General features: G+C 42.1%; 2 protein-coding genes across 3 annotated transcripts in view; both read right to left on the bottom strand.

The window, feature by feature from the left end:
• The window catches only part of LOC102929876 (killer cell lectin-like receptor subfamily G member 1), a 44,022-nt gene extending 30,241 nt beyond the window's left edge, over positions 1-13,781 (bottom strand). Inside the window, exons 1-7 of one of the 2 annotated variants that reach the window (XM_037889733.1) lie at positions 13,232-13,781; positions 9,230-9,406; positions 8,727-8,825; positions 8,110-8,214; positions 6,184-6,335; positions 5,170-5,276; positions 2,605-4,518 (exon numbers count right to left, since the gene is read on the bottom strand). In XM_037889733.1, the coding sequence (XP_037745661.1) occupies positions 4,368-4,518; positions 5,170-5,276; positions 6,184-6,335; positions 8,110-8,214; positions 8,727-8,825; positions 9,230-9,320 (705 nt within the window). In that variant the 5' untranslated portion in view covers positions 9,321-9,406; positions 13,232-13,781 and the 3' untranslated portion in view covers positions 2,605-4,367. Of the gene's footprint in view, positions 1-2,604; positions 4,519-5,169; positions 5,277-6,183; positions 6,336-8,109; positions 8,215-8,726; positions 8,826-9,229; positions 9,407-13,231 lie in introns of those variants that run through there. The other variant, XM_043550229.1, reaches the window with a different exon arrangement.
• A 4,570-nt stretch (positions 13,782-18,351) lies between these two features.
• Positions 18,352-26,533, bottom strand: LOC114021663 (killer cell lectin-like receptor subfamily G member 1). The gene is made up of 5 exons (XM_027831468.2): positions 23,358-26,533; positions 22,854-22,952; positions 21,247-21,398; positions 20,619-20,722; positions 18,352-18,800 (listed from the first exon to the last, which is right to left on the bottom strand). The coding sequence occupies exons 1-5, from the start codon at positions 23,449-23,451 to the stop codon at positions 18,689-18,691; spliced, it is 561 nt and encodes a 186-aa protein (XP_027687269.2). The 5' UTR covers positions 23,452-26,533; the 3' UTR covers positions 18,352-18,688.
• Positions 26,534-27,013: the final 480 nt, after the last annotated feature.

Raw genomic sequence — 27,013 nt, 5'->3', positions numbered from 1 at the left:
GGATTTTCACAGTATAATAGGTCCTGTTAACCACTTCACGCCACCCTGCAGAAAATTGCCTCCCACCAAAGAGCAGCAGCTCAGCCTCAATCTCTCCTGTCAAATTTGTTTCACTCTGACTAAATAATGAGTCATTGGGCCAGAGAGTCAGTGAGTGATCCTGTCTCCACCCCACCCCACTCTGATTCCTCTATCCTTATACCCACTTACCATTCTGGAATACTCCCCCTTACAATTCTAGAAATGTCCCCCTAATGATTATATTTCTATGAAAAAGCTTATATCAATCATTCATATATGTGATAATGTCTCACTAAAACCAGTATGGACTGGTTTAGCCTTTTGAAAGACAACTGTGATCATCCATATTTTATTTACTGGGTTAAATATTCTAGAAGCCAAGATTCCTTATCTTAACATTTGTATGATTTGATTTAGTCCTTGGTACTAATAAAACAATCCAATTTAACAATTTGGCTTGTATTAATCCAAAGATTCGAGTTTACAGTCCCAGCATTGCCTGTCATAAATAACCAGCAATTCTGAAAAATTTTGACAGCAGTTCTACAATGCAACACCTTTCTCTTTTATTATAATTAATTGTCCAAATAAATAAAAATAATTAATTTTTATTTTAATGATTCTTCCCTCTCCCTGCCCAAGAGAAGAAAGGCTCCTGGGTCTTGGGTAGAGGGGAAGCACTGAGACAGTGGGAGTTGCAGGAGGAAGGAATATGAGAAAAGTTGCTGGTTTGACTTGGGCATTTTTAAAAATCATGGGATTGGACAAGCTTCTTGTGTTATTCCAAGAACTCCTCCTGTAGGACTGAAATCCTGTGATTTTTGATTAATTCACAAGAGCTGGCAAAAGTGGGTTAAACGCCAGTCAGGAGTATATAAACCGACAGGTAGCTTCCAATGCACAGGAGGTGAGTGGGGAGTAAGTAAGTAGAAGGTCTGGAACATACAGGCCCTGGGCATTGTGGGATGCTATTGAAGGACTCTATAATCATGAACTCAGGAACGTGTACTTTAATTGCCTCCTCACTGCAAAGTGTGCAGGTAGGACAGGACCTTAAAGCAAAACCCAGGCTTTAATTCATGCCCCCAGCCATACAAGTGAGCATGGATTCAAAGCATATATAAGAACATGCTTTAGGACTTGTGTGTGGATAGAAGAGGAGGTTGGACTAAAACAATAAAAACACAGGGTAAGCCTATAGCACAGACATACCCTCACTGACAGGGTTGCCACCTGCCCAGGTCTTCCAAGAATTATTCATTTTTAAGGTAGAATTCCCAGGAAATCTGTAAGGCTGTCCAGTTTTGTGGGCTCAGGATCATCCCAGATGTCCTGGTTGTTTTTACCTCAGAGGTGGCAACACTACTAGCTGATGCCATGCTAAGAAGAGGATCTGAGGGACCAGTATTGTGTTAAGGTGTTCACTGTTAGCATTTACTATTTTGAATGAACTATTATTATATATTACCCCATCCCTGGGGCATGGCAGTCTTCTCTCATTTCTCCTCTGGGTTATGGGTCCTGAGTTTACCTACAAGGGCACCTGGTGCCTCCACACAAGGAAACCCCTCCTAGTGTAAAGAACACAGAGGGCCTATCCCTTGGGTAAATATCTGACACCCAATCTCATACAGAGGAGTGTCAGTCAGAGCACACAAAAATAAAGTACTATCTCAAATCGCAGAGTAATAAAACAGGAACTGGGGCTTTATTAGGTATTGGGAAATCAGGATAAGGGACAGTGGAAAAGGGGATAAGGATAATAAAAGACAAAAACAACAATACATAAACTATACCCCTCCAACCATTTACAGCTGCTAAAAACCACCATGTTCTCCCTTTCAGCACTTGCCTTCGCAGATAGTGAATTTAGGCTCAGTCTTTGATGAGTTATGCAGTACTGAAGTCAGTGTCCATCTTAAAATAAAATAGAAAAATAAATAAACAAGGATGTTCTTAAAAGTATTCACATGAAGGATGTTAAGATCATCCCTGTAACTCTCTGTGCTGCATTCAAATGTGTAGGTAGCTTGGCTCTTGGTAGCCTGGATGTGACTTTCCTCTGACTCCCTGATTTCTGGTGTCTGCTGAGATGGCACGGTTCAATATCCCTGAACTCCCAGAAGGACTCAATGTCTTCCCCTGGGTAGGAATGTGGAGGGTAGAAGGGTCCTCCCTGACTGTGATGCTTCTTTCCCTGTTGTACTCCAAACAGAGCCATAAAAAAAAGTAAAACCAAACCCTTTGTCTCTGAGTTCTGGTTTATTATTGGTTCTGGTCGTGTTGCTACCCAGTTCTCTCTCTGCTCTGGACTGTCCACAATGTGGAAAACAGCATCCTGAACTTCTGCCACCATTGCTGCTGTAATCCAGAGGGAGTCCCCTATACACTCAGTGTGGTATTTGAGCAGTACCCCCTCCAAAGCGGTTACAGTTATATAAGTACTATATTTATGAACTTGATAGTGCACTAACTGGCCCCTTAAAATAATGTTTCACAGATAGTAAAGGGACTGGTAGTTGCTTATTTTATATTTTGTATATATATATTTTTCCAAACACAAAGACCAGTCATAAATTTAGTCTAAAATGAGTTTTATTTTAGAGAATGAACAAACAAAAAAGAACAAAACTGAAATCTCCAGCAGAGAGTACAGGGTGGAACCCCCACTCCACAGAGCAGCAGCTGTGAGAAAAGGCCAGTCCCATCCCCTGAGCTGCGATTGATGAGGGGATATGTGAAGAGAAGAGCTCGCCACAGAGAGATGTTGGCTAGAGGAATAGGAATAAAACTCTGCCCTGACTCCCAGCTGCCATCCCACCTCTCATTGGAAGAGAGGAATATCACTCCAGTAAAGGGACTGAGCCCTGCCTAACAAAAGGCGAGGAGTGCAGAAAGCACATACATGCAGAAGCTTGTGCACATGTTGCTGCTGCTAAAGAAGAGAGCAGGCTCAAACAGCCTGGACATGGGGCTAGGGGACTGACCCAAGGAGCAGCCTGGAGGCACAGCTTAGACCCAGCCCAGGAGTTCTCACCAGTACATGGAGATGGGTGCCAGGCAGAGCAGCAGAGGCAGGGATTGATTCCCTGAGCTTGTACCACAGCCAAGCACCAGTGAACAGCACACGGAGCAGAAAGCACCTTATTTGGAACCAAGAGACTGGGGCTGGAGGGCACTTTGGACTCTTAATTAGAGTAGGTTGGGAATTTTTCATCGAAACGTTTTTGGTTGGAAAATGTCAAGTCCTCACACCTGAAACTGTTCACAAGAAAGAATCAGTTTCAACAAATTCTCCATTTTGAAAGAACTGTGAAAAAAAAAAAAAAGGAAATTATTGAAATGTCCTGTTTCAACATTTTTCCAATGGAATAGTTGTCAAATGACTTTTTGTTTTGCAATTTAAGTTAATAATTGTAGCATAATAAAATTAAATATTTAAATTGGTCAAAAGCTAAATAAAACATTTCCATTGACCTGATCCATTTTTTCCCAGATATTTGGTGAGAGAAAATATTAGAGATTTTGACATTCCATCCTGATTTGGGAAAGGATTTTTTTTTAATCTAAAAAATTCTCACAAGAAAGGAAAAAAGTTTCATGCCCACCTCTACTCTTAATTGAGTTACAGAACAACTCTCTCTGTATCTAGGCACTGGGTATTCAGTATGCTGGACCATTGCTGTGGATGGAGGTATGTGTGCTCCCCATGAAGGGTCCTGAATTACCCCCTTTGTTGTAATCAAGGGTTTGTCTCAAGTGTTGGTTTATAGCTGAATACAGCATTTGTTCGTGGGACTAATTCTTGTCTCCTTAAATGTTGAGGAAGGGAAACTGGTGCTTGCCCCTTGCGGGAAGCAAGCAGTGTTCTCTCAGGCATGTGGCTAGGGGAAGCCACTTAATGAACCTGAGATGCCCCCACCACAACAGTATGCGTGCCTCTTCCATAACATGCTGGGGTAACTCTTAGAACAAAATGGCTGCTCTCTCTGAGGAAAGGCAGGGTTCTTAGAAATTCAATACACAGGGAAAAAATGGTGTCACAGCTTCATGGCTAAATATACCACAGTTTGGGCTAATGAGAGAGTTGCGAGGGTGCTCTGATTGGCTGTTCACCAGTCCAAAGGGAAGGGGTTTATCAATGAAGCTGATATTGCTAATTCTGAATACCTACGTTCTTTTTGCAAATATTCAACATTTCTGTGATCACAGCAAAGTTTCTGAAAATGACTGTAAATGGCAGTAAACATCAAATGTGATATATTGACCAAGGGACGGGTGTTAATTCAAACATTATCTTTGTCTTCAGGAATCAAGATGCACCAGCAAGGGATTGGCGTGGTTTTTCATCCTTCCTCTGCCATTGCAGTGGGGTCTGTGTGAACTGCCTTCTTCTCACAAATACAGGGGTTTCGCTCGTCACAAGAATCGGACTTGGCTCCTCTATTGAGGAAAAGTACACAATGCTGTAGAGTACCATGTTGGGTGACCGTAAACCTAGGATGGAAATGCACAGTTTACTGCCTGCCAGTGACATGTACGGATCCCCAGTAGTCGTACTCATTGTGCAGTTAGTAGGGCAGCAGGTGGGAGAGATGGGCACAGTTTCTAAAACAATTTGGGAATTAATCTAATGTTCATGAAAGTCAGGAGGAAAAAGCATTGGAAAAAACTAGGCCAGGGATAGACAGCTTCCTATCACAGCTCTGCCAATGTCCCTGACTCCGGAGCTGCAGCACGCCCTGCTATTCCAGCCCAGGGCTCCCCCGCCTCACAACTTTACCAATGCACCTAATCCCCCTCTCTTGCATAACAGAGATCTCATTTTCATCCAGTTGTCCCGTAGGAATAATAAGACGAGGAAAAATACTAAATGTTATATAGTGAAGAGGGGCAGGCATGCCAGGGGTGGCGATGAATGAACCTAATGAATGAAACAAATTGTGCCTCCTCAAATCTGTGTATGTGTGTGGAGGAGCCCTGGATAAAAACTGTCCACCTGAGCCACTATCTCCCCAATGCTTCTCAGGGGCCGGGCAGCTGCATGTATCCCCTATGCTTGGCTGTGGTATAAATGCCTGCTGCTTGTAGAACATATATAGCAAGCCAAACAGAAGGGAACAGTTTCTCTCACTGAGAGTCACTTACAAGTCACTGGTGAAAGCTGTGTCGTCCCCCCACACCCAGGACTCATTGTCTGTCTTACGAGATAATCCAATCCAGTGGTAAGTAAATGTCACTGACTTTATGAAATCCTGTATGGGAACATAACCAAATCATTTAACCCCAATCCATGCTATTTGACCATTTTATCACTGTATGGCTATCAGGGAATGGAATGTGACTGAGGAGTCCTGAACAGAGTCCATGTGCTGAGCTTCCTGCCCTGCCCATAACTGTCCCTGAAGAATTAGATTTAGTTTTTTTCTCCCAGTTAATAGACCCACAGATTTTATAGATTTTTTATAAATTTTTATAAATTTTGTTACAACTGATCTCTTCTCTCCCTCTAGGGTCACTCCACAGGCTAGCCACCATCCTTCCAACTGGGGATCCTGGATGAGGTTCCCCTCAGGCCCTGTCATTACTGCTCCTTAGTGAGGTCCAGGAGTTGTGACGGGATGTGAGGCACCTTTACCCTTTGGTGCCAATGGACCTTCCCACAGGCTGCCTCTGCTAGTTTGGGGTCTAATCCACAGCATGCTGAAGTCAATACGTGACTTTCCATTGATTGCAGATGTGTTTGGCTTCAGGGTTATTTGGGATTAGGATTTCTTTTCGTACCTTTTAAACTAGTGCACAAAATCTTGTTGTATACACTGTGTGAGACAGGTTTCAGAGTAGCAGCCGTGTTAGTCTGTATTCGCAAAAAGAAAAGGAGTACTTGTGGCACCTTAGAGACTAACCAACAAATAAACTGGTTGGTCTCTAAGGTGCCACAAGTACTCCTTTTCTTTGTGTGAGACAGTTATATTTGGGGGTAACTCAAGGAATCACCTTCTAAGCACCTCAAATCCTTGAGTTGGCCCATTGCACACTGCAGTGATCATGGTGGACAGGAATCTGTACTGGTTGGGGAATAGGGCTGTAGGGAAAAAATGTTTTGCAATCCTGCCCAAAAATACGGAGGTTGGTTCTGGAAAATGAAGGGTAAGAGATTACCAGTTCTTCCTTGTTTTCAATCTTAAGAAGGTTGGAGCCTAAAGAAAGGCAATAATCTTTACTCTCTTGCCAAGTTTTCCATGTTGTAGGAAAGTGATAACAATAGTCTCCATGCTGCCTCCAGTTCCCTGGGCAAGGGCTGAATTTACTTCCTTGAAAAGAAAACACATTCATAGCCTCATCAGATATCTGGCTGATGGGTGTGATGCAATCTGCTATTGTTTAATGTCCTTTACTGATTTGTATATGTTGCCCTACTGCTCTCCATTGGATAGAAAGCAACGTATTCAAGAGTTCGATTTTCTCCCTAGTTGATGCCTCTAAAAAGGATATAATCCCATCTCAAGTGATAGAGGCCTGTGCTATGGAAGCTGAAAGGTATCATTTCTATTGCAGATAGTGGAAGTATGTAGTTTAGCTCCTGACTGGTGGCTTGCACATATATGGATGTAGATTTGTTATGATCCGATCACCACCCAAACCACCCCATTATTCACATGAGCTATTGCTGGCCTGCTCATTCTGTACCTCTCACAGCACCAAAAGTGATGGCTATAGCTGTAGGGCTGGCCAAGCTGCACTGTCTTTTGTATCTACAAACTTATGGTTACAGTGTTTAGTTTGGGAATTCTCCCTGATTTACGTCAGGCCAAATCACATTTGGTTTTCATGTCCCATCAGGGCCCTGTAGAGATGTTAGGCAGCTTATGTTGTTGTACTCTAGGGTTTTTATTATTTAAAGCAACTTCTCTTTTGCAGTTCTTCTCATGCTGTGGTGTTTCAGGAGGCTATATGCTAATGTGGTTATTCTAAATACATTTCTTTATTTTGTAATCGTTTGTTTCCCCTCTCACTCCTCTAAGTTCTCCTGCACTTACTGCTTTCCTACTTCAGCCTAGAGCTGCTGAGTTCAATGAACAGGAATCCCATCGGTTCTTGCTTGAGTTACTGAAGAAGCAATAAGTTCATAAGCAACAGGTGAGCTCCATTTCTGTTCATTTCAACCACATGTACTCAGCAAAACTTGTATTTTTAGATCTCCCTACATTGCTCATTCAGCATGTTTAGTTGGTTTCATTTGGCTCTGTTATTGAGAACCTTCATGCTGCAATATTATGGGATAATTATATGCAATTTATTTATGCTTTTGTCTTCAGGAAGCTGAACAATGTGGACAGCTGTCTTTGCATACAGGCTTGTTTATCAGCCTGAGATAGAATTTTGGGGTTGACTTTTTGATACTCTTATATCTTATACTAATATGTGTGAACAAAGAACAAAAGACACTGTGTGTGTTGCTTCTCCCTAGCCAGACAGGTTTGTTAATACAATGGGAAGAGATAAGGGATAGAGCAGTTAAAGTGTTACAGGGTATGGTGGGAGTGTAATATATACGCATACACTGGAAGACTGCCTGGCTCTTCTCTCAAGGCAAGGTCAAGCAACCAGTCAGAAGGGGCAAGGAGGAATGGGGGGAAGGCATAAGAAACACTAAAAGCCAAAGAAAACCCTCGCCTTGGCCAGAGTATAACCTCACTCCTTACCCTTCCCATGGGATACAAAAGAGGTGGGACAAAGACCCAAACTCGCGACCCTCCCAAATGGAACATGACCATAAATTGTAAGGGGTGTGATAGGGGCATGCACTGCAGGTATATTTGGGCCTGCTAAAGAGGAGGAGATGGGAATTAGGAATGGGAGGGGGGAACGGGGACACAGGCAAGGCTCTGCAGCGTCAGAGCTGGGAAGGGAACACTGGGAAACAGACCCTGCCAGCGTGTAGAGCTATGGATATGCTTGTTTGGAACTAACCCAATAAACATCGAATTGCCTGCACTTCGGGCTTCTGGTCTTCTGCTTTCTGTCTGTGTGACAAGAACCTTGGGAGAGGGTGAAGGGAAAGCCTTCTAACAACAAAATATTTACCTCCGGTTTCCTTGTGTGATTTTTGACCGGGAGTTTTAGTCTGTTGCTGCTGATATGCATTTCCCAGCTGGCTAAAATTTTCTGATGGATGGGAGTCCTGGAAAACTTGCATTTGCAATTATATTAATACATTACACCACTTAAAATGAAAAATCAAGTTTGCATTTTAAGGAAACACAAATAGCATCATGGCATTACTCTTTGTTCTTGTAAAATTAATGTTTAACTGGGGTTGCTTGCTTGTGTGTTTAATAACATTACTTTTTTTGCTAAAGAAGAGTTTTGAAATTTGATTCTTTGAACATGTATGGAAGAACTTACCTGTGAATTTCCTCTGAACAATAATCCCTGTATAGAAGAAGGTGCATATTCTACAGTAAGAATAGGAAAGTAAAGCCTAACATCTAGGCTCATAAGAATAAAATATGGGACCAAATCAAAATGCACCCTAAATCAGGGGATGGCTGGAGGAGAGGGGTTATGTACAAGCCACTGCATCTGCTCTTCTGCATTACATCAGTTTTACATCAGTGTTACACAGTGGACTGACAATGGCATAAAACTGGATTAATGCAGGAGTGTATCAGTCCCCCTGTGTCTTTTCTGCAATTACTTACACTTGGCAATCAAGGCCACCACTGCTCCTAGTGATACCAGGTAGAGGACCCCCAGAATCACTGCAATGATCCACCAGGGAGAAGATGGAGTAGGAGAATCTAAAAAGAATGAACATAAAGATGGGAAAGATGGGATGCCACTTTTCTGAGTATCTGGCATCAGATTACAGTTTATCTGAGCAACACCCAGGTCCCAAAGCTATCCACCAGAGCAGTCTGAAAACCAGCCCCTCTATAACTGCCATTGCCAGGTGCTTGTGCTCATGGATACTGTTCATGACTGCCAGAGCTGTGAGCCTCTTTCTCAAATCTCAAAGACCATCAACCTGATTGGTTGTAGATGTTGTTATTGTCTTAGTAGCATAGCATATGGCAACATAACAAATGAACATTCCAACTTTACTATTCCAAAAATCTAGTGTCGGTTTCCTGGGATAGGGACAGAGGTTTGACCATGGACAGTAGAACAGAAAATATGTTACCAGCTAGTTAACATACAATACCTGTGCTCTCAGAGTTCCCAGGTCTTTGTCTCCTTTGCTGCTCAGAAGTGTGACATTTCACTTCTGTGTAAGTCACTTCCTGCTTGCTCATTTCTAGAGGATGGTGAGTGTGGAAATTGTAGGCTTTTCTTCAGTGGCCTATGATAGATGATGGCATTTGATGAAAAACCAATGGATCTAGAAATATCAGGTAAAAAATAACAGGATATTGCAGTGATTGGTTTTAATTTACTGCATTACAATAGTCTGTAGTAAGAGGAACAGAAATGCAGGATTAAATGGCATACTGAGTTCAGTACATGCATCCTATCATCTTTGTCTATTATTTGCCCTCTATTTAACTATATAATGACAATATATTCTGGTTGCCTCTGAGTCTCAGAAAAATGGATATTCAAATGGATCAACCTAGACCACCTTTAATACTATTCACAGTGGTTTAGATTGCAAACACTTCAGGGCTGGGACTGTCTCTCACTGGGTGTTCACACAGTGTCTAGCACAATGGCACCCATAGCTTGTATGTTGCCTCCAAGCTCTATTGTAATACAAATATTAAACAGACATAATGATTGTAAATCTAGTATTTTGCTCTCCAAAGTGCTACCCATCAGCAGAAGAAGTGAGAGGCTATTGTTACTAGTTAGATTCAGGTTTTAAGAGGCTTGAAGGAGACAGTCAAAAGGATACTGGATAAAAAAATTGGTGCTGGAATCCCCATTGCATGAGTCTGTTTAACATGGAATGTAACAAAATTTACTTTCGGGGAGCAATCCAGTAGTCTGAGGGATGTGTTTATGTGTGCAAGGGATAATGGTCAAGATAGCCTTGTCCCATAGGTCTTTTCTCATTTCTGTATTTCAGTAAAGTTAATTAATGATAATCAGTCATATAAAAGCATCACCTGCATTGTCTGTCTCTAAAAGATACCATGCAGTGTTGTTGTAGTCGTGTTGGCCCCAGGATATTAGAGAGACGAGCTGGGAGAGGTAATAATTTTTATTGGGCCAACTTCCATTGATGAGAGAGACAAGCGCACTTGCACAGAGCTCTTCTTCAGGTCAGAAGAGCTCAGTGTAAGCTTGAAAGCTTGTCTCTCTCACCAACAAAAGCTGGTCCAATAAAAGACCTCATTCATAGTTGCTCTCTAAAAGATACTGACTAATATATAGAAAAAAAGGGAAAATTTTCAACTCCTATTGTCTATTGCACTTAGACCAAGAATTTTTGGCCTTTTTAGCGATATTAGTTATAGGTTGGTATTCTTTTTTCTTTTGCATAATGTGTTCCTTTTCACGAATGCAGACCAAGTCACTATTCAGAGATCCATATAATGCCAGTACAGTTCTGTTCTGCTTGCTCCTACAATTTGCTGAGTAACTTTTTTTGTATTGCTGATTACCATTGGTATTAATAGAATTTGAGGTCACTCAATGTTTTGCAATATCAGGATTCATCCTTTCCATTTTTAAATATCTCAAGTGATTGTGTTCTCAGTAACACCTTCAGAAAGCTATTGCACAGTCACTCCCTGTACTGTTTCTAGTATCTAGCTTAAATTTTATTTTTCTTAATTCTATACCATTATTCCATATTATATTTGGAATTATCTGAAACAATCTCTTCCTCTGTCCTTTGTGTTTACATCTCTCAAATATTTGTAGTCTTTGCCAAGCTCTCTAAACTGCCCTCTTCTTTCATCACTAGTTAGCAACCTTAGCCTATACCTGTACCCTTCTTTTCATTTTACCTCATCCCTCATTAGGCAATCACTCTAGCCTTTTACTCACTAGTGTTTCCCTTCTCTGAATAACCTCAGATTTAATACATATGGTTAGTATGGAGGTGTTCAGAACAGAATGCACTATTCTGTGTGTGGCACCCTGCTCTGTGACAAGCTCTTTTCTGCTTACACAAATCTAAATTAGCTATTGGCTGCTATCATTCATTTCACCCAGTATGTCTGTTGGCATTGTTGATTTCCAAATGTCTTAGGGCTGAATGCTCAAAAGGATGTTCTGATGCTCAGTGTCACAACACCTACCTTTTATGTGCCTGAAAAAATCACTGTGATACACAAAGCCTGAGTTATAGTGCCTGGCTCTCTATAGAATGAATGGAGAGAGGAGCCTTAGACTGTGATGCACCAAAGCCACGATGCTAGGCAGAGAGCTGCCTCAGTTAGCCAGTGGGAGATGCTGACAAGAGGAGTGTGTGCTAAGCCCCAACCTCTCAGAGTTTGGTGCCTTATGCCACTTTAGCAAGAAGGCAGGGGGATTAGGACTTCCCTCATAACCATACATGAGCACAAGGGGAAGATCCCTGTTCAAATCCTGTCACTCAGAGGAGTGCTCTAACCACTGGGCTATGGCATAGTCTGATGCGGGGCTTCTTCCATCTCTCCTCTTGAAGCTGTTTCACTCTGGATAAATAATGAGCATTGCAGTAGGGTGCCCATGTCTCTGAATGCTCTAACCACCAGGATATAGAGCCATCATGACTCTGTTCTCTCTCTTTTTCTCTGTCTCTTAAAGGCTCATTTGGGCCAGAGAAATAGAGAGACCAAGAGGGAGAACACAAACATGAGAATGATTGTATAGCTTTGTGGTTAGAACATTCAGAAATGTGGGATTCCCGGATCCAGTCCCCTGGCTCCAATGACTCTGTAAATATTCATCCAGAGTGCAACAGCTTCAACAGGAGAGCCTGAGTGAGCCCCACATCTGAATGTCCTGTAGTCCAATTGTTAAAGCAAGCTCCTGAGAGTTGGCAGGTCCCAGTTCAAACCTCTTTGCTACCTGAGATGGAGGCGGGAGGTGGGGGCTTGAACTGGGAGTCTCCACCATCCCAGGTGGGTACACTCAGATACTGGAACAATTTGTATAGTGGGGGTCCTGAGAGCCATTGAACCGAACTGTAAATCCTAATGGAAATCACTTCAAACCGGGGGCGTGGCAGCACCCTCACCCCCTAGTTCCAGTACCTATGAGTACTCTTACCACTGGGTTAAAATTCATGACAAGTCATCCTCGTTCCCCTCCACCCCCACCCCAGCTGTTCTGTGTGGCGTTAGGCACACCACAACACACCTAGAAGATCAGGTCCTGAAGATGAATGCCTGTCTCCCCCCGGGTTTGTGAATCACTGTGGAGCTTAGGTAAGCGATAGGTACCCAGGGACTGACAGGGAGCCAGCAGTGTGCATGCCCAAAGGCACAAATATAGGTGCCTAGGAAACTTTTATTGCAAAACTATAATTGCTGAGTGAGTTTAGGTGCCTACAGGAGTAGGCAGGGGCATTTGTGCATTGCAGTGGAGCCAAAATTTACCACATCCGGAGATTTAATATTTCATTATTGTGTTATTTACAAATTAAGAACAAATACATGACCCAACAAAGTCCTTTGTGATACCCCACCGATCACCTCCTTCACAAGTTCATATTATTGTCTTTTATCTTTTCCCTTTGGTGACAGCCTTCAACAGTTTTCAGGACAAATGATTCCACTTCAAGCCAAGCTAATGTGAACTCTTTTCTCAAGTATGTTTTCTTGAGATATCAAATGCTTTCAACTATATATCCCATCTACCACCTTTTGAGTCTAATGTTGAACTTGTAGCTTTTGATTTTCATAGTAAAAATAACTAGAAATGGCACACAAATCCAGAATTTTAGATCAGACTTTTCTCTACTTTATATCTAATGCATGTTGCTTCAAGGAGGAGTAGATCACTGAATTATAAACGGAGAACTATATGTCACCTGAATAGCCTCACCAGTCAGTCTTTAAACACACCATCCCTACTGCTTGTACTGAACCATAACAAAAGAAAAAAATAAAATCAAAGTTACACATCTATATAATATCTTTCATGGTAAACACTTTCACTCATTTCTTGAATTAGTAAACACAAGTGAATGTTACCTACATTTATGTTCTATTCTAATAACAATAAACCCAGACGCATTTGGCCTGATATCTTTTTCTTTTTTTTTTGGTACCTGTAGTTGTTTGGGAAGACGCAGGAGAGCTGGAAAAGACTTTTCCGTTCTGTCTGATCTGATCCTCTATATATGAATATCCAGGAAGTAAATATCTGTCCCTCTGGCTGTCCTGACAGAAGATGGAGAATGCAAGCCAAAAGAGGAAGTTTTAGTTACTTTATGACGTTCTGTCTGAAACCGCACAGGAAGTTCCATGGCTGCTAATTTGAGAAGACCTCCCCCAGTCCAAAGTGCTCAGAATAAAGGGGCTTGCCTCCTGAGTTACAGTGATGTGACTTGGCTCATGGTGTTAAATTCAAAGTTAATTTACAGCTTTTTAAATGCTGAAGTTAGGAAGCAACAGTATCTATGACACACACAGTAGTTAGGCCAAACAATGTGCTACACTTTGTGCTCCTAGGCTCTCAGTCTCTTGGAACAGTCTCCACTAGGGAAATACTTGAAGCCCCAGACTTCTGGCCATTTAAAGTGACAGGACAGCACTAGGAAAGTGCAACAGGGAAACATCCTTCCTTGCCCCTTGGGATATAGGCTGAAGATTCAAGATTGTCTCATTTCTAACTTCTCCGACTGTCTGATCACCAGCCTCAGCACAGGTGTGCCAGCAGCCCCAGCAAAACATCACCGTACCAGTAGGGCCAACACCAACCCCATCATCATTTTCAGGCTTCTTTGCCTAGATCATGTGACACCAGAGTCAAGGAGAATGGGAACAAAGAGAAGAGAGTCAGCCTCTGAGGCAGCTCAATGGGCAGTTTCAGGGTCGTGGTGCCTAAGGCTATGTCTACACTATGAGCTGGGGTGTGAGTGTAGCCATGGTAGCATGGAGAGTGGCAGCAGAGGCATGGCTGAGCCGTGCCAAGTACACATCCATCTGAAATACCAGTACGAGTACATACCAGTGGGTATGTACTCAGCACAGCTAAGCCATCCCTCCACTGCTGCTATCCTTGCTACTGCAGCGACACTGCTATGTATACTTGTGCTAGGTCGATGAGTGCCATTGCGAATATGTGTATACAAACAGGGGAATCATCCCCCTACCTTGTGGAGCAGACGTAGCTTAAAAGTGACATGGAGTGAAGCAGTAACTTTGTCCTGTTATCATAGAACTTAATATGATGCAGGACTCTGGGGGAGCGTGATGGGGTGAATTTTAGATTGGACCCATCTCTGATCTAGATCTAATGGATTTTACCCCAAGGAGGAGTAGATCGCAGAATTATTAACAGAGAAATACATGTCACCTGGACTGTGTCATCAGTAAATCTTTAAATACACCATCCCTACTGCTTGTACTGAGCTATAAACAGGGAAAAGATAAAATCATGATTACATAGCTATATGATATCATAGCTCCAGGAGTTACTGCACTTCTTGTAGGGAAGGAAAAGTACCTGCTCTGCCCTAAATGAAGTGCATGAGCTGTCAGTCCTGGATGGAAGAGTATGAGCTGGGACTCTTTAGAGAGTTAAGCCTTTTAAAGGGACATGTTTGGAGTATGGGAAAGACCCCTCTGTCTAGAGAGGAGCATGCTCTACCTGGATCCCTGCCTAATCAAAACTTGGCCTAGAGGGCCTTACGCTAAAAGGCACACAGTACAAGAGGCTGCACCTACTCTGTCTTGGACTCAAGGGGTGTTTGTTGTAAATTAATCCCTCCAGTGTGGCTGAAATAAACCTGTTTAATACCCTACAACTGTGTCTTGCATCACTTACTATGTACCTTATTATGCACTACTATCCCATGGAGAAATTTCTCCCTGACACCGCCTTGTACCACCCTCGCTGTTAATAAACTGATGTCCTGAAAAATGGTGATGGATGATCATGGAAATTTAAACTCTAACTAATTTCACTGAAGATACAGTTCATTGTTGGAAGGGCCTTACTCAGATGTAAATCAGGTGTAACTCCACTGAGGTCAGTGTCAATGAGAGGAGAATTAGCTCATAAATGTCTAATTCTTATTTTAATCTCAGTGAGCTAGAGGGGTTACTTCTCAGCAGTGGATTACCAAAGAATATCATAGAGTTCTGAGTTCCACGCATTAATTTTATGTTATGTCAATGGAATATTTAATTTTATCCATTTACAATGTATTGCATTTTTAATTTCACTGTGAACCCCCATTTTTTGTTTCAAAGGAAATGGTAATTAGGAGCTGCAGAATGGCCTCCCCTGTCCCATTCATTGTTTTATAAACCTCTATTACAACTCCTCTGTGACGCTGCACTCCATAATGCTTTATTGAAATATGCTTATGAGTGTAAATATGACATAACTGGAATATGCTTTATGCAAAAGGTCTCTAGTAAGGTATCATTACAAAGTTTATAATCTACTGAGTATGGTCATCTTATTTGTATGAATGTATCATTCTTGTATCTGAAACTAGGAATAGGAAATATAACTCCTAGGTCCTATTGTAATTATGCAAAGTGTGGGCCATTAATGGTGGCTTGGAATCTTGATGGTTCCCATTAACCAGGACAATCGGTTGTAAATGTCTCTGTTTACTTGTAAGTCTTCCTGTATACCTGTGTGCTGGCAAATGGGTAATGAAGTCTTACAGTGACATGTGATCATGTCACCTGAACTGGAATCCATCTTTAACCTGGTTCTTTTCCATTTAGAAGGAGGGGTGCTAACCCAGATTGGGACAAAGGATTCCCGCCTTGTGCCTAAGATATATAAGGGGGTCGAACAGAACAAAGAAGTTCCAGTCATGAGAAATCCCCTAGTTACCACCTGAGCTGGAGCTAACAAGAACTGTACCAGGGGAAAGGATTGGGCCCAGACTAGGAAGGAGTCTAGTCTGTGAAAAGAAAAGGAGTACTAGTGGCACCTTAGAGACTAACCAATTTATTTGAGCATAATCTTTCGTGAGCTACAGCTCACTTCATCGGATGCATTCGATGGAGTGAGCTGTAGCTCATGAAAGCTTACGCTCAAATAAATTGGTTAGTCTCTAAGGTGCCATTAGTACTCCTTTTCTTTTTGCAAATATAGACTAACACGGCTGCTACTCTGTAGTCTGTGAAAGAAGCTTATTGGAACATCTCTGAGGGTGATATTTTATATGTAATCAGTTTCTTAATGTGTTAGGCTTAGATTTGCGTGTTTTATTTTATTTTGCTTGGTAACTTACTTTGTTCTGTCTGTTATTACTTGAAAACACTTAAATCCTACTTTTTATACTTAATAAAATCACTTTTTTTTATTAATTAACCCAGAGTAAGTGACTAATATCTGGGGGAGCAAACAGCTGTGCATATCTCTCTGTCAGTGTTATAGAGGGTGGACAATTTATGAGTTTACCCCTGTGACAAAGCTCTGTCCTTGCTTCCGTGAGTCCCGCGTTTCCTGGGGGATTTCGCTAGCCTCAGAGGCTCACTGTGACCCTCCATGTAACCCTTCTCTCTCTAGAGACAAGGGTCACAGTCTACTGAGCCATTTTTATCATAAGCCAGCGAGGGAGGTGAGGAGAAGTTATCCTTCCTTGCACAGTCTCTGTTGTCTCCCAGTCTCAGTGATTAATCAGGGGGCAAAGGGGGCGGGGAAGGAGCCTGGGCGCACCCTCTACTCCGGGCTCCAGCCCAGGGACCCTAATAGTATCAGCTATGATAGCTGACCTTTTAGAAACATGACATGTACAATTCCCTGGGCTACTTCCCCCACAGCAGCCCTCACTTCCTCAAGCTCCACTTCACCCTTACCTCAGGTCCTCCTTCCTTGTGCCTGATATGGTGTGTACTACTCAGTCTCTCCAACAGCGCAACTTCCTCCCACAGCTCCTGACATGCACACCCACCTGACTAACTGGGAGGCTTTTAACTAGTTTCAGCCAGCCCCTGATTGGCTTCAGGTGTCCCAATCGACCTAGCCTTCTCCCTGCCTTCTGGAAAGTTCTTAATTGGCCCCAGGTGTCTTAATTGACCTGGAGCAGCTGCCATTTCACTTATCCTGGTACCAGGGATTTGTTTAGCCTGGAGCTAATATATCTATCTCCCGCTACTTTTCTATAGCCATCTGGCCTTGCCCCATCACACCCCGTATAAGCTTTATACAGAGTTAAACGGATTTATTTGGGGTTTGGATCCCATTGGGAGCTAGATGTCTGGGTGCTGGACGCAGGAGCACTTGCTGAGCTGTTTTCAGTTTAGTCTGCAGCTTTGGGGGCATAGTTCAGACCCTGGGTCTATGTTGCAACAGGCTTGAGTGTCTGGCTCAACAGGACAGGGTTCTGGAGTCTCAAAGTGGCAGAGAAAATGGGCTCAGAGGTAGTCTCAGCACACCAGGTGACAGTCCCTAGGCAGTCATTTCCCATTTTGTACGTGTGCATCTCCCATGTTGTATGTAGAGTGGATCCACATGAAAAGTTTCTTGTATTTTTAAATATGCTACTGGTTTGAGTGACCATATTTCCAAATGGAAGACTCTTTTAAAGTGTGATCACTGTACTTAACACAGAATCATGGAAGATTAGGATTGGAAGAGACCTCAGGAGGTCATCTAGTCCAACCCCCTGCTCAAAGCAGGACCAACCCCAACTAAATCATCCCAGCCAATGCTTTGTCAAGCTGGGCCTTAAAAACCTCTAAGGATGGAGATTCCACCACCTCCCTAGGTAACCCATTCCAGTGCTTCACCACCCTCCTAGTGAAATAGTTTTTCTTAATATCCAACCTAGACCTCCCCCACTGCCACTTGAGACCATCGCTCCTTGTTCTGTCATCTGCCACCACTGAGAACAGCCAAGCTCCATCCTCTTTGGAACCCCCCTTCAGGTAGCTGACGGCTGCTATCAAATCCGCCCTTACTCTTCTCCTCTGCAGACTAAATAAGCCCAGTTCCATCAGCCTCTCCTCATACATCTTGTGCCCCAGCCCCCTAATCATTTCCACTGCCCTCTGCTGGACTCTCTCCAATTTGTCCACATCCTTTCTGTAGTGGGGGCCCCAAAAGTGGGCGCAATACTCCAGATGTGGCCTCACCATACCTTTAAAGAACACCTTTAAAAATACCTGTTGGGGAAAATAGTTTAGTCTGACCATTCTTATTCTCATATCTGAATATTTTTTTCTGTGATTGAATGAAATGTAATAAAGTAAAAAATATCATAAAATCAGCTTTTACTTTTTTTCCTATTTCCAGTAGTCTTACAATACAATCATGTTAAAGAGCAGGAATACAAACATCAGCAACATTTTCATTTATGAGGAATTTGCCTTCTTGTACACCAAAACAATGCTGCTCTTTCTAGGGGCTCAGGTACAATTCGATTCAGATACCTATATGATTTCTGGAATCATGGCAATCCCGGCTAATAACCCCTATGAAGTACCAGCAGATTTTTTCTAACTGTGAAGAAGCTTTAGCTGTGTCCTTGCTGGGTGATCAGGATCCTGCAAGCATGAACAATGGACATTTTCTAGGAAAGAGTAGCAGGAGATTAGTTCAGGTCTTTCTCACATATCCATGGTGAGGGAATTTCACAGCTGGAAGCCTGGAGAGAACCATTCAACAGGACGACACAGCGCTGCACAGGGCTGTTAGAGATTACCCTGAAAAATAAATGCACAGAACACACATACTCACACACACGAGAATTAGCAAGAGATTCTCTGCCAAAATAGGAGGAAGAAAAACTCAGTGGTAACAGAGAAGCAGCTCCATGGCATGTGACAGGGGTGACTGAATCTGAAGTGGACAGTCAGACAATGGATAAATAGTGTAAACTTCATAATGACTCCATTAACACTGTAACACCTTGCCTTAGACACAGATTATCATGTCAAATTTGGCAGTGTATATTTACTTGGTTTTCACAGACAGCCAGTTTAGGAGACTGGTATAAAAGTGGCAATACTGGAGGCCACCTCCTCAGGGGGAGATTATCTCAGTACTCGAGAAAATAAAGTGGGTAAAGCCAGCATAAACAGAGGCAGAACTAAAGGGTTCATGGTGTAGTGGTCAATGCAGTGTGCTGGGATCCTGAGACCTGAACTGTGACTCCACCGACTGTGTGAATTTAGGCAAGTCATTTATCTTGCATGTCCATCAATTTCTCACCAATAAAATTCATAATAATACTAACCTACCAACAAGGTGATTTGCAGCTTCATTAACTAATGTTTGTAAAGTGTTTGGATATCTTCAAAAGGAACATGCTAGAGAAGTGTTATATCATTATCATCATCATCATCATCATCAAAACCATTGGTCAAAATCCTGGAGTCCTTAATCACTTTTTAACCCTGTCTTTATTCAGGCTAACTTTTCTGTGATTTTAATGGGACCATTGTGTGTATGAGGACTGATTATTGTTTTGAAAACTGGCCCTACAAATTTACCCTAACTGGGAGCTCAACTGTAAAAATATGTGAAATGTATTTCTGGAAATGTATTTATGAGATGTGACAATAATGTTTTGTAACAAATGTTGAAGGGGAAAGGTGTGATAGAAAGGGAGATAGAAAGACTGAATTAGAGTCAACAAAAAGGCCTACTAATATGCTTCAAAGACTAAGCTGAAATCATGCTTGATGAAAACAGAATATGTGCAACCAGAAATTAATAAACCAAAATTGGTGTATCAGAAACTAGGTCTAACTGGTGAACTAAATAATGTGGGGATGGGATAATTGCACCCCCCATTCCCTTTGTGGTTCCTTAAAGAAAAAAAGAAAGACTTTGGGGAGAAAAGATGGTGGCTGCGAGAGCAAGCTTCACCATCCTGGCTGCCACCCCCACAGTTTTCTGGGACCCCAGGCCTGATGATACTGATCCTGTGAAATGTCCGGACCAAAAAGGGCCAGAGAGAGGGCTCCAGATGTCATCGCCACCCCTACGAGCTCCAGCTGAATCCCAAAAAGCACCTGGGATGAAACGGGATTGAACTTTAACAGCAGCAGCAATCTCAACTAATTTCTTTTCTTTTCCCCAAAAGGCCAGTTACTATAATCTTTGATACCCTCTAAGACTGTCAGACAAGGAGAGGTCTCCTTCTAAACTCTCTCCAGCTAAAGGAAAAGGGAAGAAGGCATGTTGTTAAAAATAAAAGCCATACTTAATACTTTACATTTCAAATGCTTTATGTTTTTTCCTCTTTTTTGTGTCTTTAATAAAAGGTTTAAAGGATTTTTAATGGTGTATTTACCATGATAGTAAGCAGGATCAGGTCTTTGTACACCAAAGACCCAATCTTGTTCAACACTGTTTAAAGTTGGTTAGTGATTTGGTTTTGGTAACATGTTTGGCATATATATTCTATCTAAATTAATACAAACACTAAACACTAAGGAACTCAAGACTTAACCCATTTTTTAAACCACAAAATCCCCACCACCATCACCAATATTAATAACTAATATCAAACTGACTTCGTATCACTGACTCCTGAGCCATCTTCCCAGGCCCACCCAGAGCCAGTGCTGTTCCTCAATCCAATCCAGTGGGCTTCTGTGTGGAACACCGCAAACAGGTCCTAGAATAGTTTTCAGAGGGACAGAAGAGACAAGGAATCTAAACAGGAGCAGCCTGAAGATTCAAATTCTGATGGGCAAACAGAGCAATCTAATGCCAGGGAGAGAAATAGTACATTTTCAAACATCCCTTCTATTTGGATGAGCCCTGTGAGACAGATAATTTCAGCCTCTTTGATAGTCCAGTGAATTCTGGGGCTTGTGGGATAGACCAGTGAAGAACTGGGAATTTGGAGACAGGTTGTAACCCCTCTTGTGGTGGAAGTAAGAGAAGTCCTCACATCTGCAGGATGCATGAGGATCACAGGTGTTTCCCAGCACCCTGTTGTTGTTCTTTACACATCTGTCAATGTTACAAGTGAAAGGGGATAACCACTACTGTGCCAGATATAGATTTTCCCATAATCCTATAGATCTCCAGGACAGATGTCCATTTTCCCATAACCATAAAGGGCTCAGAATCTTCACAACTGCCAACGGTATTGCTGCACTGTCAGGTCACAAATCAAAGTGCACAGGCATTTACCATCTCCTGGGCGTCACTGATCACCAGTAGATGTGATCCCTTTGCAGAACAGGATTCCTGGCTTGAATGCCAATCCTTTTTTGTCCTGGAGAAAAAGTAACAGCTGTGTCTGTAAGCCACCCACTGATCAGGGCAGCCTGGAGAGAAGTGACCTGTAAAGGGATCATAAATGTATCTTATACTTTACTTTTTTCATCCTAGAGGGTTGCAAAGTGTGCTGTAGATTAAATAAAGAGAATGTTCCCTCACTCACTGTAACATGGCTAGTCCTTTGAACACCAAGGAATCTTGTGGCCTCTGTAAGACCACTTATCTCTCTGCAGTCATATTCCTTAAAGAACTATTTAAAATGCTCCCATCCTCCACACTGGAACAAGTGACAGGAGAGGCTGGTGGTCCCCTCAGGATTCTGGGAGAGGATGCTTGTTCATTTCCTTCTAATCCAATGTATGCTCTTTCTTCTCTTCAGTGGTCCATCTATGACCCATCCAACTGCCTTTCAGTGCGAGGGTGCAGCCAAAATCATGCTGGTTTATGGGTCAGCTCTACTGCCAGGAAGTCTCCCATTTGCTGTACAGCCTTGGGCAATGTGGACAGCTGGTGCCAGTGCACCCACATCTCCACCTTCACTGGGAAACTTTTAAAATCTGCTCCAGTACCAGTACACTAATTTGATTCCACAGCTGTCTGAGTCTCAGCCTCGTACCAATCTAATACTTGCTGTACAAAGGCATGTGGCTGCGCTCCCAAGGAGTGCGGCTCATTCCACAATCTCTACCGATACTTTTCTGCAGTGACCCCCATCTCTCCACAATAGCAGCCTGTTCAGCCTTTCATCTGCAGTAACATCCTAGGCCCACTGCACAGTTTGCTTCTCTCCTATCAAAAAAGGAACCAATCTAATATCTCAGGATTCCTTCTCACTGGGCTATAGTAACCACCAGCTCAAAAGTAACCAGGTGGATAATCTTCCAATCCCATTTGGGGAAAGGAAGTGCAAGGATCTACTGGCAGACTGGTCGGTGCAGCCTAGTTAACCTCTTCTGTGACTTTGAAGTAGATGCTCCTGGAACTGTTGCTGCTGCTCCTGTTGATCTTCATAAATCACAGCAAAGCTCAGCCTGGGCTTGCTTCTGTCTCACTGGCCACTTCTGGGCCTTTTCCCTATTTCACCTTATTCCAGACAGCGTTCAAATCCCACTCTGGACATGACGTGCAAATGGATGGGCACCCAACCCAGCAAAGGCAGCTTGTGTCAATGTCCAGACTTGCAGCCACCCTGACTGGGAGCTTTCACAGGCAATGGGAGCAGCTGTTTGTACATTCCCCATCTGATGTGCTCTGCCCCTCCCTTGTGCACTCCTTCCTGGGCCAGGGAAAACTAGGACAAAATGTGCATTCAGACATTTCAGGAAAAGAGATAAGGAGAATGGTTATGTGAAATTATTTCTCATGGTTCAGAGCAGATCCCTAGGGCCAGATACTGCTCTGAGTCACAACTGTAAATCTAGAATAACCCCCTTATTTTCAGTGGTGTCAGTCTGTATTTAGACCAATGACATTAATATCAGATTTCGGCCCTTGGTGTCTTTCCTGAAAATACTTACCTTTGGTAGCCAAGGCCACTGCTGCTCCCAGTGATACCAAGCAGAGGATCCCCAGAATCACTGCAATGATCCGCCAGGGAGGAGCTGGAACTGATGGGTCTGACAGGAAGAGAATGAACATAAAGATGGTCAGAGTGAGTCCCTGTCCTGAGAATCTGGGGTCTGACTATAGTTTGGGCAGCACCTGGACCCCAAACCTACCCACCAGATCAGGTCTGAAAGCCAGCTCCAATCTAACTGTCCTTGCATGTTGCTTGAGCAGTTGGATACATTTCATGACTGCCAGAGCTGAGAGTCCTATTTTCAAACCTCAGTGACTGTCACCCTTATTTGCTCCTAGATGTTTTATCTTCTAAGTGGCATGGCACTGGGTAGCATAAAAGAGGAACATTCTTACTTTATAATTCAAAAAAGTCTAATGTCAGTTTCCAGAGGTGGAGGAGTAGAGGTCTGACTATAGACATTAAACAGAAAATATGTTAGCAGCATGTTAACATACAATACCTTTGCTCCCAGAGTTCCTAGGTCTTTGACTCCTCTGCTGCTCAGAAGGAGTGTGAAGTTTCAGTTCTGTGTAAGTCACTTCCTGCTCACTCATTCCTGGAGGACTGTAAGTGTGGAAACCGTAGACTCTGCTTTAGTGGATGATGGTGGATAATATGCAGAGTAGTTGCAGATGCTTCTGTTCCAGGATATCAGAGAAACAAGGTGGGTGAGGTAATATCTTTGACTGGACTAACTCCCATTGGTGCGAGACACAAGCTTTCGAGCTACACAGAGCTCTTCTTTGAGATGACATTTAATGAACAACTAATTGATCTATGAGACTTAAATCACAACAGGTAAGAAATCTCAAGACATTGCAATGATTGGTTTAAATAACTACATTACAATAATCTGTATCAGGAGGAACAGAAATGCGAGAGGAAATGGCGTAATGTAGGACATCAGTGCAGCACATGCATCTTATCTTTTTTTTCTGTTATCTGCCCTCTATTTAAACATGAACAATTAAAATATATTTTGGCTACCTCTGAGCCTCACAGAAACTGATGTTAAAATGGAACAACCTAACCCCCTTTAATATTTTATACAGTGGTTTAGATTGCAAACTTTTCAGAGCTGGGACTGTCTCTCACTATGTTTTCGTACATTATCTAGTACAATACTTCCCTGATCTTGGTCGGAGCCTCTAGGCTGAACTTTCATACAAATAATAAATAATCATAGTAATTCTATATACAGTATTTTGTTCTCCAAAGTGCCACCCATCTACAGAGGAATGAGGGGCTATCGTTACTAGATAGATTCAGGTTATAAGAGGCTTGGAGGAGACAGTCAAAAGGATACAGGATAAAAAAAATTGAGGCTGGAAAAAACATTCCCATGCATCCTCTTAAAAATGGACTTGAAAAATCCTACTCTTGGGAGCAATTCAATAGTCCGAGGGATATGTGTAAGTGTGAAAGGGACAATGGACAGGATGGCCTTGTCATTCAAGGTCTTTTCTGCCTTTGATTTTTAGGTTTCATTAACGCTATTTGATAATAAGAAATCATGGAAAGGGATCACCTGTATTCACTACCGCTAACAGATATTGACTAATACATAGAAAAGTAATCTTCAGCTCCAACTGTCTGTAGCACTTAGAACAAGAGTTTATGGTTGTGGTAGCAATATTATTTTTAGTTCTGTATTCTTTTATCCTTGGCGTAATGTGTGTTCATTTTCATTAATACAAACCAAGGCATTATTCCTAGATCCATTTAGGACCAGTACAGGCCTGTTCTGCACACTTGGTTTCCTCCTGCAATTTGCTGAGCAACTTCTTTAAATTGCTGAGTATCTGTGACATTAATAGGATCTGAGGGCGCTCAGCCTCTTGCTGTATCAGACCCTAAATCCACTTGTCCTTTCCATTTTTAAATAATTTAAGTGATTGCATTCTCACCAGTTCCTTTGGGAAGCTATTGAATAGTCACTCACTGTTGTAAAATGTTTGTAGTGTCTAATGCAAATTTTTCTTAATTCTATACCATTATATCTATACAAATTATATTCTGGATTATCCAGAACAATCTCTTTCTCTGTCCTTTGTGTTTACATCTCCCAATATTTGTAGACTGTTTCATGCTCTCCAAAATCTCTTATTTTGACATTAGTTAGCAACCATAGCCTATACCTACTCCCTTCTTTTTAGCTTCCCTCATACTTCATTAATGAATCGATCTTGCCCTTAATCACTACTTTTATTCCTCCTCTGAATATCCTCAGATTTGAGTATATCCTACATGTTTTTCATATGGAGATGCCCAGAACAGAATGCAGAATTCTAGGTATGGCATCCTGCTCTGTGACAAGCTATTTCTGCTTAAATAAATCTAAATTAGCTATTGTCTGCTATACTATTCTGTCCATTTTCACCCTATATTAGAATTGCTGATCTCCAAAATGTCTTTTGTACTATTAAATCTCATTGTTTTAGAATATTTTCACCCAGATTCATTTTGTCCGGCTTGGTTCTCACCTTATTTCCTGTCGATGTTTCTAAATTCTCTAGGTTGCAGAGTCCTTCATGATGTTCCCAGCACTTTCCCATGTCATTATTGTGTTATTCACTCATTTTTACAGATCATGAATAAATACATAAGTAAACCCAGACACGATAGAGTTCTCTGGGGTACTCAACTAGACACCGTCTTCACAAACAAGTTCATATGGTTCATTTAACTTCTCCCTTCGTTTACAACTGTGACAAAGGCTGGGGAACAGCAGCTGTACCAGCATTCTGATCACTGGAGCACCAATTAAATCACCCCAGAGTATACCCGAGGGGCAAAGCTGTGCCTAATCAATAGGTTGTGGATGGAATGGAGAGAGCTACAAGGCTAATTAAGCCAATTAGCCCTAAAAGTAGAAAGGCACAGGGAGAAAGTACTTGAGGGGAAGAAAGAGACTGGTAGGCTTTTCAGAGTCAGAGCCAGGAGCAATGTCTCAGGGGGAAGATAACTTCTGTGTCCTTAAGGTTAGTAAGCGATTGTAAATACAGAACTGCACGTCCGTAAAGGTGGTGGGAAAGAACAGTGTAAATTAATTACCCAAGGTGTTTTGACCAGAAGACGGTCTCCAAGTTAGAAAAGAGACAGGTATGGGACCATGCCCTGTCACAACAGCCTTCAACAGCCTTCAGAACAAATCACTTCATCCATAATGTAAACTGTTGTCTCAAACATTTTCTTGAGAGCCTATAACAAATGTTTCCTGTTATCCCTATATACTGAATCTACCAATTTCTTTGTGAGATGCTGAACTAGTAGATTTTGCCTTTAAAGGTAAAATAACTGGAGATGGGGCCATATGATTTCCCTAAAGTTCAAAGTTTTTGAGACCCAGGAATTTAGATCAGACATCTCTATAGCTAATGCATGTTACCCCAAGGAGGAGTAGAGCATAGAACTATAAACAGAAAACTACACATCATCTGGACTGTCTCACAAGTAAATCTTCAAATATACCATCCATACCACTTGTCCTAACTTATAAACACAGAAAAATAAAATCAAAGTTATACCGCTATATAATATTTTTCATGGTAAGCACTCTCATTTCTTGAATAAGAAAACACAAATACATTGTGCATACATTAATGTTCTTCTCTAATATTAAAAGCCCCAGAAGCATTTGGCCACGATACCTTTATTTGTACCTGTAGTTTTTTGGGAAGAGGCAGGAGAGCTGGAATGCACTTTTCTGTGCTGTGTCTGATCAGGTCCTTTATATGTCAATCCCCAGGGAGAAAATATCTGTTCCTTTGGATGTCCTGACAGAAGATGGAGAGCCCAAGCCAAAAGAGGAAGGTTTAGTTGCTTTATGATGTTACATGTGAAACTGCACAGGAAGTTCATTGGCTGCTAATTTCAGAAGACCTCCCCCAGGCCAAAAGGTTCAGAATAAAGGGGCTTTCATCTTTGAGCTACAGTGATGCTGACGAGGCCTTCAAAGTTTAGTCACAGCTATTTAAATGTTGAAGTTAATAAGCAACGGTATCAATGACATGCACAGTAGTCAGGCTAAAGAGTTTGTAACACTTTCTTTTCATAGGACCTTAGTCTCTTGGAACAGGATGTCTAAGGGAAGTACTTGAAGTTGCAGAGTTTTGG

The sequence above is a fragment of the Chelonia mydas genome, chromosome 1 (genome assembly GCF_015237465.2).
Source record: "Chelonia mydas isolate rCheMyd1 chromosome 1, rCheMyd1.pri.v2, whole genome shotgun sequence".
In the NCBI taxonomy this organism is placed as follows: Eukaryota; Metazoa; Chordata; order Testudines; family Cheloniidae; genus Chelonia; species Chelonia mydas.
The sequence above is the reverse complement of the archived record's forward strand: the minus strand, read 5'-3'. Positions and strand labels throughout refer to the sequence as shown.

Excerpts from the sequence above, each read along its gene's own strand:
- LOC114021663 (XM_027831468.2), bottom strand. The coding sequence starts at position 23,451 with ATGAGTGAGCAGGAAGTGACTTACACAGAACTGAAACTTCACACTCCT. Across the intron at positions 21,399-22,853 it reads AGTGGCCTTGGCTACCAAAG|GTCACTTCTCTCCAGGCTGC; the intron begins GTAAGTATTTTC and ends ATCCCTTTACAG. Across the intron at positions 18,801-20,618 it reads TCAGGAGTCAGTGATACGAA|GGTAATCTCTAACAGCCCTG; the intron begins GTCAGTTTGATA and ends TTTATTTTTCAG.